Source organism: Anopheles darlingi, chromosome 3, assembly GCF_943734745.1.
Source record: "Anopheles darlingi chromosome 3, idAnoDarlMG_H_01, whole genome shotgun sequence".
Classification (NCBI taxonomy): domain Eukaryota; kingdom Metazoa; phylum Arthropoda; class Insecta; order Diptera; family Culicidae; genus Anopheles; species Anopheles darlingi.
This window is the reverse complement of record NC_064875.1, coordinates 66,363,460-66,379,872: the sequence shown is the minus strand read 5'-3', so window position 1 is coordinate 66,379,872 and position 16,413 is coordinate 66,363,460. Positions and strand designations below refer to the sequence as shown.

The window sequence follows — 16,413 nt, the reverse complement described above, 5'->3', positions numbered from 1 at the left end:
GAAAGTTATCCTTCATTCAGACGTGACACGGAGTGTTACGGCGCTCTGGTATAACGCATTCCAGACTATTATACTTCTCTTGCATGAATATTTAAAAACCAAAATCCAAAAGCAACAGACTCAGCTGGACACCGAACGGAACTAACTGGCGTTTGCATATCCTGCATGGATTTCTCTCGAAAACGGCAAAAATGTGCGGCACGGCTAACTTTCACGCACTTCACGAGCGCAGCGTGTGAACATCACCTGTTGACTATCAGCCGGGGAGGGAACGCACTCCGAGAGGTCTCACAAATCTCGTGTCTGTGTCGTGGTGGCCACCTGGTCATCCCGCTGACCATATATTAGCTAACGCATAATCAAGCATTCCTCGAGCTGTATGGAGGATGGTGCCTTTGGTGCCGTTTGATGATACCCTCCCCTAGGCGATAACGATGGTCCGAGGGATGCGTTTTGGAGTGATTTATGAGAATTGGGTGTCGTTGAAGAAGGGATGCACGGTTTACGGTCACCGATTAGGGGCTAATTTTTCCCGTTATCGATGAAATAACATCGTATCGGTTAGTTTATGCTTGTTGTGACGCGCTCACGTTATGCTCACGATCTTGCATAATCTGGCCTGCACGTGCGCTCCAGGTGCGGTTTCAATTTGATTTCCATTCCCAAAAAAGGGATACACTACCTGGTGAAGGTGGTTGCCGGTTGCTAGCGAGGCAGAAGTTGCGATTCGAAACACGAATGCAATCCGGATGCCGTATTGGGACAACTGATTGAGGATGGTGTCCGCAAGGCATTCCCAATCGATCGCCAGTCATCGACTTGTGTCCTTCGGTAAGGAGGGGGTTGTTCACTGTGTTCCCTTAAAAGACGTCGCCGTAGCCAGGGGGAACTAGTTAGTTTGGGGTACACGTACGCACGCACACGCACGATAAACGGATACCGGATAGTGTAGCCACGATGATTGTAGCCCGATGATCGCTTGAGCTGTACAGCAGTGATGCAATTGGCTAAACAGTTGCACGTTAAACGGCCGAAAACTTAAAATTGAATTGTTGGTACTTTCGCTAAACACTCACACACACACACATGCACGCACATTCGCTCGCAAAAAACCGATTTGCGCCAAATTATCGACACTAGACACGAACGTTTAGAGGCGCTCCGAAGTGAGAACAAGATCTTGTGACGTTAAACACGTTCACGCACATTCACACATACACACGCCAATCTCTGGTACGCACGCCAGATAGTAGTACGGGATATTCGTTTTAATGATCACAAAACGAACAAAGTGGCAAACGGCTCCAAAACACGATCACGATCAGCTGCTGTTGCTGCAGACACCAGCTTCTCCGTTTCACGGTTCTTGCACGACACAAGAAAGCGCGAAAGAACGTTCCATTGAACCCGTGGCGCTGTTGAGACGCGGCTAGCATCCCGACGAGAAACTCGAACCAAGGACACTCGCCTGGCTGGCAGCGCATCGATACAGGATCGAGATTGTTGCTCCCGGTACTGCGGTCATCGGCACCAGAGCACTCCACGACGCCATCTTTAAATCTTCGCATGCAGAAATCCGACGCGCCCCAAAATGATTGGCCCCGTCGATGTGCGCCTCGAGGGGAAAACCGGATTTTTGGCGTTACTTTTCCGTACAAACAGAACCTCACTCAGGCGGTGACGGCGGTATAGCTACGGAACATCGGATCAGCATCCTGATCAACCGCATTACCTTGAACGCAAGGGGCGACGCACGCGACACCAGTATACCACCAACTGAGGATAACACACAAGCACACAAAATCGCAAACACACACGCACGAAACAAGGGACGCGCAGAACGAAATCAAAGCAAATGATTGACGGACACAGAGGATCTCATCCCCCCCAAAACACACTCAGCAGGAGACGCCAACGATCGGCGCGCGATCCAAACCAACGCGCGTCCAACAACCGTCGCTCGTGAAGATCTCTCGCGGTTTAACGCGTCTCCGATTGTCAGTTTACGGCCGGACCGGGTGATGCCGCCGTGCCGAGAGCGTATATAACTCTTTCGCATCGCGAGAGCGAGTATCGCGAGAGTATCTCTTGGCAAAACTGAGCAGCGGAATGAGCGAAAATGGGTAACAGAAGGGCGGCTACATGATCGCAACGTGTACGAAAAGGAAGGAGCATGATTGTCACTAAAAATACCTATCATTCCCTATATTCCATGGATCATCACGACGAGTGGAAGATGCTTAAACACCCGGACGTAACGGGTTTTGTCACGTTAGCAACGCGCGGCCTTCCTCAATTAAGAAGGAAAAGCAAATGTAAACAAAGCAACCATGGGCAATCACAGGAGCAGTGCCATCATCATGATGGCGCTGTCACTTGAAAAAATTGAATTTTTATTCCAAAATCATTCGATTCGATCATTTCTAAATGCGGCCAACCGATCGAGCCATCGTCATCCGAGTGCATTCGTACGTGATGTGTGTTGAGGCGAGCGAACTCGCGACTAGAATTCCATCCTCTACGTGTTTTTTAAGCATTCTACCCCACCTGGGGCCACCTGCAGGCTAGGGGCTTTGGCGTTTTTTATGCTCTCAACAACAACAACAACATTCTAGACGGGTTGAGGATGTACAGACGAAGAAAACAACGTTCCACAATTGTTGGGGGTGGGGGGGGGGGGGGGAAACGGCGGCATCAAGTAAAGAAGCAAAATATAGTACAAGATCGTAAGTATGTTCATGTTTCACGCGATCAGCTCTGGCACATTCATTCTCGAATGATATCATTGATGCCATTCCGTGGCCATGATTCAGACAATGGATGCTGGCAGTCACTGGCGAGCGTAAAAGAGGGTCTCGATTCGATTTCGTGCGATCACTTATATTCTTTTTGTATGATTCAGACCCGTACAAAATGGCAAATGACGGAAAGATGCGCGATGCCAATAAAGATGTTGAAGTTATATGAGAGCACCAGGGTATCGTTGACTGCTGGTTTAAAATAGACCGTTAAAAAATCGCCAACAAAACCGAACGGAGAAGAGTGGAAAAAAAAGTCCTTTAAATTCAACAATAATGTCGATCCTCGGACAGTAAAATGTTTTAAAGTGTTTGTGCCATAAAGATCACTCGGTCTGATCCACTAACATTGAAGATCATCAAAACAAACCATATACACCGACACCGGCGACGAAACGAATACAACACCTCGATGCCGCGATAATGCTCGAGCTAACTGCTACTCTGGAACGATCCGGTCTTTTTTTCTTGGTTCCCGTTCCCCTTATTATCGTTCTGCCAAAAAAGACAACCAAGAGCGAGATTTAATAATCTTCCACCAAGATCCTCCGGAGAGGTGGAGCCCGTTAAGACGTCTGTTCTGAAAGAGAATGTATGCTGACTTTCGAAAGAAGTGACGCAAAAAAAACGGAGAAAGAATGAGAATAAGCAACGACAAAACGAACGGATGATCAAAAGAACAGACAGACAGAGTTTACGGCTTAGCTACCGTTGGCACCAGAATTGTGCCAAAAGTCGGAGCAATTTGTGTTCTTTGCCTCCGTTGAATGCGAATCGTTTGTGTTTGGAGTCATTCAGAACGCGCCAACCGAAGCCAACCGCAAAACACGCCTCAATCAGCTCCAATTGTGCTTCGTTAAGGCAAAGCGGCAGCGTGATCGCGCTGGTAGCCTTTTCTTTAATCGATCTTTCGAAGAAATCTCTTTTTTTTTTGGCAAAAACAAAACAGCTCTCCAATACAGCGAAAGCGAAATAACTCACCGCACATGATTTTTTATGGGTCCTCATGAAGTCAGATTTCCTGATTGAAACTAAGGTCCCCCCTTCTCCCGAAAAATGGTTTTACTTAACACCTTAAGAGAAAAGAGGAGAGAGAGAGAGTGAGCTCGTTGCGACTAGGTGTAAAGTTTTCCTGCAACCTTGGGTCGAGTTAATTAATTGAGTTGTTCCGCCATTTTCCCTCCTTCCTTCTCCCGCCTTTCTAACACACCGGAAAAGTCGTCAAAGGCACCATACCGCCGTGAGAGGAAGGAAGGAAGGAAGGAAAGCAGCACTCAACCATCTGACCACCTGACCAAGATAAATTCCCGTTCCGTCAATCTCTCGGGCAGACCTCACTTGGCCCCACTCGAATGTCATTCCAAACACTCCAAAGAGTACACGGAAACGGCGATGCGCGAAAGCCGCTTCAATACTGCGACCACACGACGACGACGACAACGGGGACGACGGCAAGCGGTTAGCAAATGTCACCAAAAAGGTTGCACCAACCAAGAGGTCGGCTTGTGCGTGTTTGCATACAATCGTATCCCCCGAAGTCAATACGATGGACACATTGTTGCTCAACGAGCCCAGCAACGGTCGATCGAATGGACACCGAACGGAAGGATGTCGCGTGGACGTTTTAATAGATAAATTTCATTCTCTCTCTTTCTCTTTCTAACCACAACCACCGGTCCGCTACGTCAACCCGTCGGTTCGTTCCATAAATCATGATCATCGTCTCACCGCAAGGGGCACTCCCGGGAGGTCAGATGCTGTCAGAGCTTATGTTTTCCACATAAGGGGTTTTGGTTTTAAAAAATCTATATGACCGCAGTTCAAGAAAATATAAATTATCAACCGGTTTAGTTGGGTGGCGAACTGGCCTTGGGAAAGCGGGAACATCATACCGGACACTACCGATCGCGACGAGGCCTACGAGGAAGGTTGGTTTCGAGAAAAAGTGTGGAGAAAATGTATCATGGTAACGTTCCTGCGAGCGTGCGTGTGAGATACAGGAAGGAAAAGCGTCGCTCTTGACCGTCGCATATGCTGATCGTGTGGAAGTCGAAATTCAATCACCGCAAGCGGCAAAAGGGGCAAGCACTTTACACGAGCGTTTTTCGGAATGGAAGGAAGTGGGAAAACGTTTGTGAAATTGACGTCGCATCGAACGTGGCGATATAAATTGGATAAACGGTCTGGCCCTGCCGCAGGGGGGAACCAGTAACCAAATTAACGGATTCCGTTAAGCTCGCACGGGTGGAAGGATGATGATAAGCTTCGGATTGCTTATTGGAACTGGCACGCCTGAAACGGAACCTTCGAAACCAACATTGAAATGAAGTTCGCTAATCAATTCCGATCCCTATCATTATGCCGATAGATCATGGCGGATCATGCTGATTATGAGCTTATGGGTTCATCGCGATAGCGATTCATTGTTTAAAAATAGAATCCCCCTATAGAAAACGCCCTCCGATCACAGTAGCTGGTTGAATGGCAACCGTGAATGTCAGACGCACCAGGCACACTATGTTGCATTTGCGGTAACCAGAAACGAAGAATGTATGTCAACGGATCTGTTTGGTGAGCGAGGAAAGGTTCGGCCAAAACAACAATGCGATGCTACCCATCATTAAGCAAACACCTACAGCCTCCCCCACACATGGCCTTTCCTTGTGTGTGTGTGTATGTGTGTTCATCCGTCTTTTTTATCAATCCATCATCATAATGATTTTAATGATATAAAATAACATTACAGTCTCTGGACTCACTCATTACTTCATTACTGCGGCGCATAATCCGCTCTTTCTGTTGCTGCTGTGGCATTATGCGCGGCCCAACAACGCAAACATACTTAAGTTCAACACAATGTGATGTCCTGCTGGTGGCACTGTGGCAGGCTGACTAATGCGCTACGCAGCACGCAGGCTTGGGATGGGGATTTACTTTTCATTAACACATCTTTCGTCATAGACTCTCTTGGGGTCTCGGTCTCGGATATCCACGGCAGCATTTCCGTGGCGGCTCATCGAAGAAGAAATCGAATCGCGCGTACCGCGGTATTGCATCACTCGCGATCTCATCCTGCGTGCATTCCAGCCACCAGCGGGCCACCGAAACCCAATCGAATCGCTAATATCATCATCGCAGAAGATGCTGCACCCCGCCGGTCAGTAGATAGGATTAGGTTTGGGTTAAGCTAACACCACAACGTGCCGATGCCGATTACGCGTGGCTGATTAGGAGCGAGTTTTTTTTTTTCGGTCGTCTTGGTCGTCGGCGCGACGTACACATAATGGTTCCAGCCTCGCTCGCTCGCTCGCGGTGGGCTCGGTGGTTATATTACCATAATTTATGCTCACGCTGATCACTGATCATCGGCACCCAGAAAGAGCGGCAACGGAGTGGTGATCTAAGGTGAATCCGATAAAATGTCGCTGAATTTTGGGGCGAGAAAAAAAGTTTAGCGTTAGACGCACACATGGTACAAAAGACTTCAACGAGTGGCGGTGTAAAAGTAGAAGACGAACCCGAAACACCGCTAAGAACGACTTCTGAAGCTGTGAGTGGCACGCAAAATGTTTTTTTGGGGGTTTTGTCTGTTTTTAGACACTCGCCGGCAGCGTGACTAGTGTGAGAAGATAATGCGATGCAAGCCAGGGCATCGGATTTGGGCAACGCATTGTTGAATACGCTTCGTACTGATGCTGTTGCTGGTGGTGGTGCTGCTGCTGCTGCTGACGCTAACGCTTACGAGTGTGGTGAATAGTAATGATTACCGAGGGTTTCATCTACATTTCGGTAGGGCGAAACCGAAAATCATTTCATAAGTGGCCTCGCTCGACGAACATAAGGTTCGAATGAAATGAATTGATCACTCAATTAGATACAAATAATGCGGAACAGCCACCATAATCGGCTGCCCACTTTGAGTGCCGAGAGACCACCGTGCACGGGGAAAGCATCGTCACCGGTGTTCGGGAACGATGCAGTCGTTGGCCACATAACCTTTTCGCATTTAGCCCACGCCAGGCCACGCTGCGTGGAGAAAGGGGAGGAGGGGGGATTGTAAATCATAAGATGCTAAAGCAAGGTGCTCAAAGAAGGACCAGTGACCAACGTGGAATGCATTTGAGAGCTGCACCTACCAGAGTGGTCTTATCGTAGCGGTGAGAGAAATTCCAATCCGCTAAAGAACGGGTTATGGCGGCTTCACTTCGTGTGTCTTGTTGGAAAAGTGGCCCTTTACTGTGGTGCCTCGGTCATGCTAATAAGCCCTCGTGGCCTTGTCAGTGCTCGCGGAAGGTGGACCATATTAAAACCGATTAATCATGTCCCGACGGTGACTCGAGTCAGTGATAAGCTATCGCGTCGCCGTGCGCTCAATTATGTACCGATAAGAGGGGAGCCAGCAAACCTGTTCCGAGAATATGTGCGCGTGCTCCTTGGTCATTTGCCATCGAGGCTCGCATCGATGACAACCTCTCAGTGAAATCCTTTTTTTTATCATCATCAATGAGGACTAGTAATCAGAACTAGACTTGGCTCTGGTAGAAGGCTTTGATTGGAGCCTTCAAAAATAAATACTGCACAACTAGATGATCTGAAAGAGCTGCTCTTACTAATACCGTATAACAGTACAGATTCCTTATCATTAGTAATACCTTATTATTAGTAATATCTAAATATGCAGAGTGTCGAAGTTAAAAAAAAAATTAAATAGAAGAGATTTACTTCGAATATCACCAAAATGCTGTGCATTTGAGTTTCTGCTATTTTTTACATAATATGGTAAGAATAGAATTCTAGAATTCGATTTAAGTTTAAGTAGGGGTTTACCGTTCAAAATACGGCCCAATTCTTAGGAACAGCGGAAAACCACGCTGAGCGGAAAAACCTTTAGCCCATAACTCTAACGGAAACTTGAAATTTGATCGATAAACGCCTACAAATTATGCTTGTACTGCCTGCATTCGGCCGCTTTTCTTGCACTAACTGCCTACATTCAGGCGCTTTACACTTTCACGCGCGAGAGCGGAAAAATCGTAGAAAATCGATGCAGGGATGTTAAAAATCATTTTAAATGTAATTTTTCCCTGAAATCCGAATGTCATTTCAGTATTCTCTTCAATTTTCGCATCTATCGAAGCAGAAATGACAGAGATACAGGTTCTTTGAAAATATCGCCATACAAGGTTCGCGTGGTTTACGATTCCATGGGGATCCTTAATTACGTCAGAACCTTCTGGATTCACTCTAACTTGAGTTAGAAACGTTAGGAAAATGTCCGAAGCAAAAAACCTATGCCTTTCATACAGCATGTGCTGTTCGCGTCCATAAAATGTATTAATCATGGTTCCTAAAACGCGAAAGCCCAAAGACTTTCTGCTGCATGTTGCTGCAAAACCCCCCAAGACATTGGGTGCCGGAATGAAAACGGCCTTCACCATTGTGGCCTTTCCAAATCCCTATCACGATACGAAACGGTTGCGGTGTCCATTTCCTTTCGTTCGCCCGGAAGCGCTTCCAACACTCGATGCTGGATTATGAACCCTGGGCCCTGGGAGCAGACAGCCTCCAAATCGTGCGCGGCTAATGGTTTGACCAGGGCCTCGATTGCAACGAACCAACCGAGACCACGAGATAGATTTGCGAATAGAAACCGTCCGAATGTGATCGGCATCCCCAAACACCCCCCAAAACAAATTGCTTCATCTTGGGCCAACCGTTTGCCGGTGAAAGGTTGTTAAGGTTTCGCATCCAAAACCAAAGACACGGTCAAAAAATGGCCGATTAATCAAATGAACATGCTTAGCTTTAGTAGCTGGAGGTTCGCGAATTGGGCGTCTGTGGCGGGGAAATCCGGGGAGGAAACAATCGTTACTCTGGCCGACTCTCTCGCCGGTAGGTGTTGCTCAACATCATTTACATCATTCCCGGTTGATGGAGGTATGTAATGTGACCGGCAGCCACAGTACTCCCCTGGGTTCCGCAGCTCGTTCACGCTCTCTGTTTAGACAACAGTGGGCCCTACTGTTTGGATTGAGCTTGAGGTATCTTTTAAAATAATAATAATCGGAAAAGGGCGTTCCAGGCCACAACCCAGCGCAACGATCGCGCGGTTCGGGCTCGTTTTTTTTTTTTTTAGGAATCCATCCACGTTCCACGCTCGTGAGCTGCGCGGTGCTTTTGGCGCACACGAAAAGCAAAAGCACGTGGTGGCGAAAGCACGTGTGAAATTTCACTTTTCATTATTTTCGATTTCAGCGCCACGCCACTCAGTATATTGTGAGGCACGATCACGCGGCGTGTACGCCGCTGCTGATGCTGATCCGGCACAAGCGCACGCAAATCGTGGCTCCGCTCTTTCTCTGTTGGGCGTCGCGGTCATCATGATAAAGCATATATTTACTTCCTGTCCTGTCGTTGTCGCTTTTACCATCCTCTCGTGGCATGCAAATTAATCGCACAAACAATGTGACTCTCAGGCTGCGATCAGCGCATCGATTACTCAAATGCCGATTGAGCAAAAAAGGAGGGGGCCGCCTTTTGGCATTAAATCTGCCATCAAATCGATTGTCCTTCCAACGAAGGAAGGGGGCGCTGGTGCACCGATTGCCTAAATAGACTCCACTTATGCTATTAGGCAAGTGGCGGCAGTCAGTGAGTGCACTCTGGGCGCACAAAAGGTGCTCGCGTACCACTCAAGCAGAAGGCCACCGGGCTGGACAATTTGAAGCCCTGAAATGAATCCAAACATTGCCTGCCGGTGAGCCGGTAAGTGGGTAAGGGGTAAAATCCATTTCAAGGTTTCAATCACATACTCTACGCGCTCGAGCGCGCCATCAATCTTACCGGCGACTATTAGGCTGATCAGCTGATGCGTGATCTTAGATTCGAGGTTCGAGAATGAGTGCCAGCCCTTTTGGTACCGCGATCCTTCGTTGCTCTAAGGTCGCGCTGACTCGATTATGACTCACGGAGCCCCTCAATGTCCTTCCTAAAATGGGGAAGTAAAGTACAACCAGGTACCAGGTATAAAGGTACCAGGTTTACAAACACAAGCAGTAGGAGTCCCGCGGGACCGGGACTTTCACTCGACGGAGAAGAGCTCTCTGACAACAACTGATGACCCATCCGGTGGTGGTGTGTCATCGAAAACGAGGCGCGCTGAGGCCGTTGTAGTGCTACGCTGTGTGCACACGTCTCCGGTCGGGAAAGGGGAAGGAATGCAACGCCTACGATGCATTTTTCACGTGCCACCGTGCTAGACATGAATGATGACGGAGCGGTGACCGCCGAGCGATCGTCGTGGAATCCGGTTATCCACCATTGCGAGCCCTCCATTCTCCTGTTTCACACTGAAGCAGAAGGTCAAAGTCGACTACAACAGCCAGTCGCCCGTCGTGCGCCCCAAACTTCAAGGGAACCGGATTGTGGTAACTGGAACCGAATTCGATTGGTTCTGCTTGTTGGTTGGTTGTGGCCCACTTTCAGAAATCGATGAAACGCTCGAAATTTAAACCAAAAACTTCGTCGTCGCGGCACAAACAAAGCAAAACACAGTCAACTCGAAACGGGATTACGTTTTTCCGGAAGGGAGGGGGAGGAAGAGACTTTTGGACACCGCTGGACCACGAATCTGGATGGTTGGATGGTGACCTCAAAACAGGAATCTTTTGCCGTGTGATGGAGTGTGGTGGGACGAAACCCATAAGCAGTTGAGGTGGTCGACTAACGGAATTGTGAATTCTGCGGGTGCCCAGAACGTGCCCGGAATGGTATGGAGCGTCGTGTGGTTGTGGCCGTGTGTGGGATTGGTGCTTATTAGCACATCTGCGCAGTGGGATGTAGCAGAAACATTTCTCTCCATTTGCGAGTGTCATTTCGTGGTGACCGATCTGGTCGATTTGCATAGATTAAAGGGAGAGAATTTTTGTGGATCCTTTTAGTGCTCTAGTCGTGAGCCGCCCAACGGACCTTGAGCCGGGCCGCGATTCTCTCGTCTCGTTCTTCAACACGTACTGTCATGTGGTATTGCAGCGAGAGGCCTACTAAGGTACTCAGTATCTAGTTCAAAGCCAACTGCTCTATGCGTTCGATCACTGAGTCACTAAATGCGAGCGAACGAATTCGACGGCCGAAGGTCTGGCGTGCCGGATTTGATGTGATACACGCATGAGTGAAGCAACAGTATCCGCCATGAAAAGCCTGCCAGCACCATATATGTTTGACGACACTGACGACTTGTTCTAGCATTCTCTGAAATGCACGTTTTTACACCATATGTTTGACGCAAAAAACAGAAGTTGACATCTTCTCTTACGGGTAGTAACCATACGGAGAGTGACTTACCCCATTCTGATGGTTGAGCTCAACGCGTCCGAAGGTCAAGTATCCGGTAACGGCTTACGAATCCGCAGAATTCAGTTCGGTGACACACACTCCGTTTTCACACAACATACAACACTGGCTCTCTCGCCGTGGTCGTCGCTATCTTCAGCACTGATAGTAATCACTGTTGTTTAGCTACACGACACACGCTACTCGTTTGGATCACACATTGCATTCCCACATAAAGACCCAACCATCCAAATTACCGTAAACACATTTCAAATGATGATGGTCATCGTTGGCATTCCTATTTTTATTTCTTCCTTTTTTGGCACTTTCCAGCCGAACGTAACGAGTTTTAACAACACTTTCCGACCGATCTCACTGACACAAAGTCGACGCGCCGGTGCTGGTTTTGCGGAATAACATCAGTCACACCACCAGAGCACTGTCCCCAAACGATGGGGATTTACGTTTCACGATTTGTGATAGAAATTAGCACGTCCACCGGCTAGCACCGTTCCGCGAGTTCTTCCTCCTCCAGCGAGTCTTCTGTAAAGAAAACGAGGCGAATAACCCCGATAGGAGAAGATCGTGTTAAGAATGTGAATCGTTTACTACTACTACTACTACTGCTACTGATGGTGACGGGTGCCTATAGGGGTGAGCAAGACGCGGATGCTGTCTGGATTTCTGTTCCTGCTTGCTATTTCCTGCTGCATCATGTTCATGCTGGTCAATTCGAGAAATGGTGGCAGCAATGTGTGACTAGTGACCAATCGCATATAGATCTGCATCCCTCCAGACAACTCAAATGTGTTATTTGAAGCATGTTTAAATCTAAAACCATGTACAGGTTGAGTCGAGAAGCTATTTGTTCATGTTTCAGGGGAGGGTCACAACCTCACGGAGCCCTGCTTCGCATAAGGTTCCGTTTCAGAAGAGGGGGGAAAATTATCTTCATCCGTGGGCATATACCCTATTGTTGCTTGGGCGGTCATATATTGCTTCCCAGAATTGTCTTTTCGCTCCACGCAAGCGGCCCTTGGAGCAACAAGCTAGCAACACAATGCACGGTAGCCAAACAGTTGATTTTCCACACCCACAGGAGGAGCTTTTCGCTTTTCCGCGCCGTGTGTCGTGTGCCGCGCGGCGCCTTTCTTCCCACCGGAACCCATTTTCATTGGTGACCCCCGCGACGGTGATCGTTTCGGTTTCATTTTCACCCGTACCCAGAGAGATACCCTTACCGGGAGACAATTAGAGGAGCACGCCGGGGAGTTTCCAGCTCCCGTGCCATACTCTACTGCAACCGGCATGTACGACGATTTGCAGACGATTAGATTCGATGCCAATCTGAGGCCATGTGCTTGTGTCACTCTCTGTTGGCCGCTTTGAGACAGTTTCGCAAACCAGAATTTCGAGTCTGCGGGCAAAACCCCGAAGGCTCAGGCCTCTTCGTTTTATGTAATCTTCGTAGTTTGTGCTCCGGCTCTCGGCACCAGTGTATGCGTCAGGTGGTCCATATTTTGAAACTTGCCAGCAGCACGGACGCTGTAGCTGTTTACGGTTGATATGGACATGATTCACCAGCTTTCTGTCCTCGGTCCAGGTCCGGTTCGCGACTAGGGAGTGATGCAAAATTGTGTAACGGTCAGAGGAGGAACCGTACCATCGCAACAATGTGGCTTATGCTCGCACCCAGACGCACGACGGTTCGTTAAACTGATTTTACAACATAAATTGCATTAGAAAGAAAGAGGATTCCTCTTCGTTTAGCGGCGGCAATTCGCACTCGGGGCACTTTAAAATTGAAACTGTTTTTAAAGAAAGTGAGACTCGGCACTGCTGTTGCTGCAGAACGGCGTACACGATTTCCCTCTCAGTTTAAGGTCACTTGCAGACAAGTCGGAATTGGCGATAAAACCCTTTCGATGGTGCCAGCGCCTCATCACCGGTAAGCTAATGACTTTGCCTATGTGCTGAAGAAACCGGTTAAACGACGCTGCCGAGGTCGAAGGGATTATCTTTCCAGTCGCTTCTTCCGTTTGATAGTGCATTGAATGCAGCAGGTTCGTTGTCTGCATGAAAAGTGAGTCTTTTCTGCGAACAGGACCCCCGGCGAGGAGAGCAAATTTACCCGTTTGACACGGTTGTATCTTTACATTGAAAGGTGAAAGGAAGCCAGAAAAGCCAGGGAACCGTTGCCTCCTTCTAGCGTTAGTACTTCGTCATAAATTCAATTAAAAAACAGTCATCAAAACCGAGATGCGTGTTTGTCCGCGGGCCCTGATGGACGACAAGCTAACTCATTAGCACCAGTAGCGTTACCGTATGCCGGTGACATAATTATATGCGGTGCGTTGCATACCGAGGCCATGTTTGCAGTCCATAGGATTGTAAGGGCGCATTCAAGTTTCCGCATGATGCCATACAAGGGTAATTCTTGTTTGCGATGGCCTAGCTGAAGATCTTTTAAGCGATGGGGGAATAACACACAACTAGAACATGTAAGGCCAAGGTACCTTTTTGTGTACGGCAGTGATTTAAGTTCAGAATTAAATGCATTCCCATAGCGGACAGAGCACTCTGGAGCGGAAAAAAGCATTCTGGGAAACGGGCAATTTAAATCTTCAACTCAAGCGCGCTTCAGGTTAAACGCGGCCTCAGCGCGACCTTCAAGCACCGTTGGGGTTTTGCGCTTTTTGACGGGATTGAGGTTAAGGGTTTGTTTTGAAATCGCTGCACGGAAAATCCTTTTAATTTCTGTTTAATTGCTTAATTTAACTGTTTCGTGTGTGTTCAGAGCGATTTAGCATCATCTAGCAACTCCTGCCGCCGTTGTCGTCAGAAAAGTAAGCCCGGAAACTGTAACGAACTTGAAGAACCGCGGCGCGAAAAGATCCGGAAAAGGACCGGTTCGAAGACAAGAAAAGGATACCTTCGCTCTCCGGGAAGCCAATTCGAAATGAATGAAGAGGAGGACAGCGATGCAACGATCCCAGCTACACCGGAAGAAACGCGCGAAAACGATGTCGAAGTTGTGGCCGAAACCCCGGGCGATGATTCCGTCCTCGTCGTAAACGCAACACATTCTGCCTCGGTCATAGAGCTATCCTCGGACGAGGACACTTCGATTGTGGTTGGAGAGAATCGGGCCAGCCGGCGCCGACGTTCACAACGGCCAAACCAGTCCCCGGTGGCTTTCGTCGATCTCAGCAACATTCCCACTCCCGGTCCGGCACTGGATGCCCGCCAGCGCCACCGTCGTTCGATCCGTGTCCGTCCGTTTGATCTCGGGCAAAATGAATCTGAGTTAGAAAATCGCCTCCCGCGGGTCGTCTTGATCCCCGAGCCAGCAGCAGTAGTCGATCTAAGCAACATACTGATTCCCGGTCCGGCACAGGATGCCTATCAACAGCGTGTCCGTCAGGAACGGGGACGGTCAGTTGCCGTGAAATCCCGGACAAGAGCAGCAGCACCCACAGCAGCAGCAGCAGCACCCACAGCAGCAGCAGCAGCATCCACAGCAGCAGCAGCAGCAGCAGCACCTACAGCAGCAGCAGCAGCACCCACAGCAGCAGCAGCAGCAGCAGCACCTACAGCAGCAGCAGCAGCACCCACAGCAGCAGCAGCAGCAGCACCCACAGCAGCAGCAGCAGCAGCAGCAGTAGCAGCAGCAGCAGCAGCAACAGTAGTAGCAGCAGCAGCAGCAGTATCAAATGTTTCTGCTGCTCCGCCACCAGTACTGATGTGCCCCGTTTGTTATGAGCCATTGGCGTCAAAGCAAGCATATTCGACCAGCTGTGGTCACTTGTACTGTCGTGAATGCATTGCAAAAGCGATTGAGTTCTCTAAAAAGTGTCCCCTATGCAACAAGCCGTTGAAGGCCAAGGGTTCCATTCATCGAATCTATTTAACGACCGACCAACGTGATTAAAGTGCTCAGCAGCAAAAGAGAGCCCGAGATTCCTTTGAAATGTACAAATGAAGATGCCCATAGGTGATATGTAATAAATTTTTGTTCTCTATTATCCGATTATATACGAACAGCGTGTTATGGATCTTAATTCTACGGTTTCGTTAGTAAGAACGAAAGAATTGATAGTAACGCACTTATTCGATGATCACTTTGATCAGCAAAAGAGGATCGTAATCTAGATGCCCTTCCGCACAGCGCTAAAATGCTAGCAATGCGTTCGTCGAAAGGGGACCGGCCGTCGGGGAATCGCATACCGGCCTTACCGAAAAGGTCGCGCGTTGTTAGCGAAACAAACTGCCTGCCTTCTCCCCCTTTTATTGCATTTAGTGCAGTCATAGGACTGCAATCAGCTGTTATAACAAGCCCCCTATTTCCTCCCCATCCCCACCCACCTGGGGCGACAGTTCTGATTGCGCTGATACTGCACAAATGGTCACGTACCGTCCCGTCGCATTTGAATAAAACTGCAAAACAAAAAGTCAGCGACACCGATGCGTGCGATTTCTTGTGCTTGTGCTTACGGCTGTGCGCGGTAAATCGAATCGCGTAGCTCCACTCCAGTGGCCACTCTGAGTCATGGTTAGCCGGCATGCAGAAATCCGGAGCGCCTTTCTCTCGCGCAAACGAAGCAGGATTCAAAGACGGGACGGTGGTAGTTATGCGGAAGCGCGTGCTGACCGGCCAAGAGACGCAAGTCCTGAACGCATCAAGAAACTGGTTTGATCTTCTTATCGCCGTTCTTTGTGACTTTGTGCCCCCCGCTCTGTATGCGATCGGGCTCCGCCAGTGGGATTCTCGACCATCCACAAAGAGAGTATTTCTTTGCGATGTGACCACCGGTCGTTGTGTTGGGCTTGGGGACGGTAGGGATGAAGACTAGAGATGACTCATCGTCATCAGGTGATCGTAAGATGCCACGATCAAGGGAACTCGAGACACGACACTAGGGGAATACCAGCAGAGGATCGATTGCTAATGTGCAGACTAGCAACGCAACAGCGGCTTGCAAAGGTTTGCGACTTTCTACATTAAAAGCACCCGTGTGCAATTTACGTAAAGCGTTTGGTAAATATTGGAATGAAATACACGATAAGATATGACCAGCCAGCCATTGTTTGCTCCGTACCGTGCACCGACAACCCTATAAAGATACCAAAGATCAAATAGAGGATACGCGGATAGAGGTCGAATCGATTTTACAGAACTTTAGTAGCAGTAGGCTTTGGAGAACGACAATCATTATCCATCATGCAAAGAAAGCTCAAAGAGAAACCAACTACTTACTTAACGTGAACCGGAACTGAAAAGGTC

At 48.6% G+C, this 16,413-nt stretch overlaps 2 protein-coding genes across 2 annotated transcripts in view; one reads left to right on the top strand and one right to left on the bottom strand.

Annotated features, from left to right (window-relative positions):
• The window catches only part of LOC125955725 (uncharacterized), a 27,143-nt gene extending 10,730 nt beyond the window's left edge, over positions 1 to 16,413 (bottom strand). The window contains exons 1-2 of the mRNA XM_049686869.1: positions 16,387 to 16,413; positions 11,142 to 11,672 (exon numbers count right to left, since the gene is read on the bottom strand). The gene's annotated coding sequence lies outside the window, so the exon portion shown is untranslated. The remainder of the gene's footprint in view (positions 1 to 11,141; positions 11,673 to 16,386) is intronic.
• On the top strand, positions 13,842 to 15,166 carry LOC125955186 (translation initiation factor IF-2-like). The gene has a single exon (XM_049686169.1). The coding sequence runs from the start codon at positions 14,089 to 14,091 to the stop codon at positions 15,058 to 15,060; it is 972 nt and encodes a 323-aa protein (XP_049542126.1). The 5' UTR covers positions 13,842 to 14,088; the 3' UTR covers positions 15,061 to 15,166.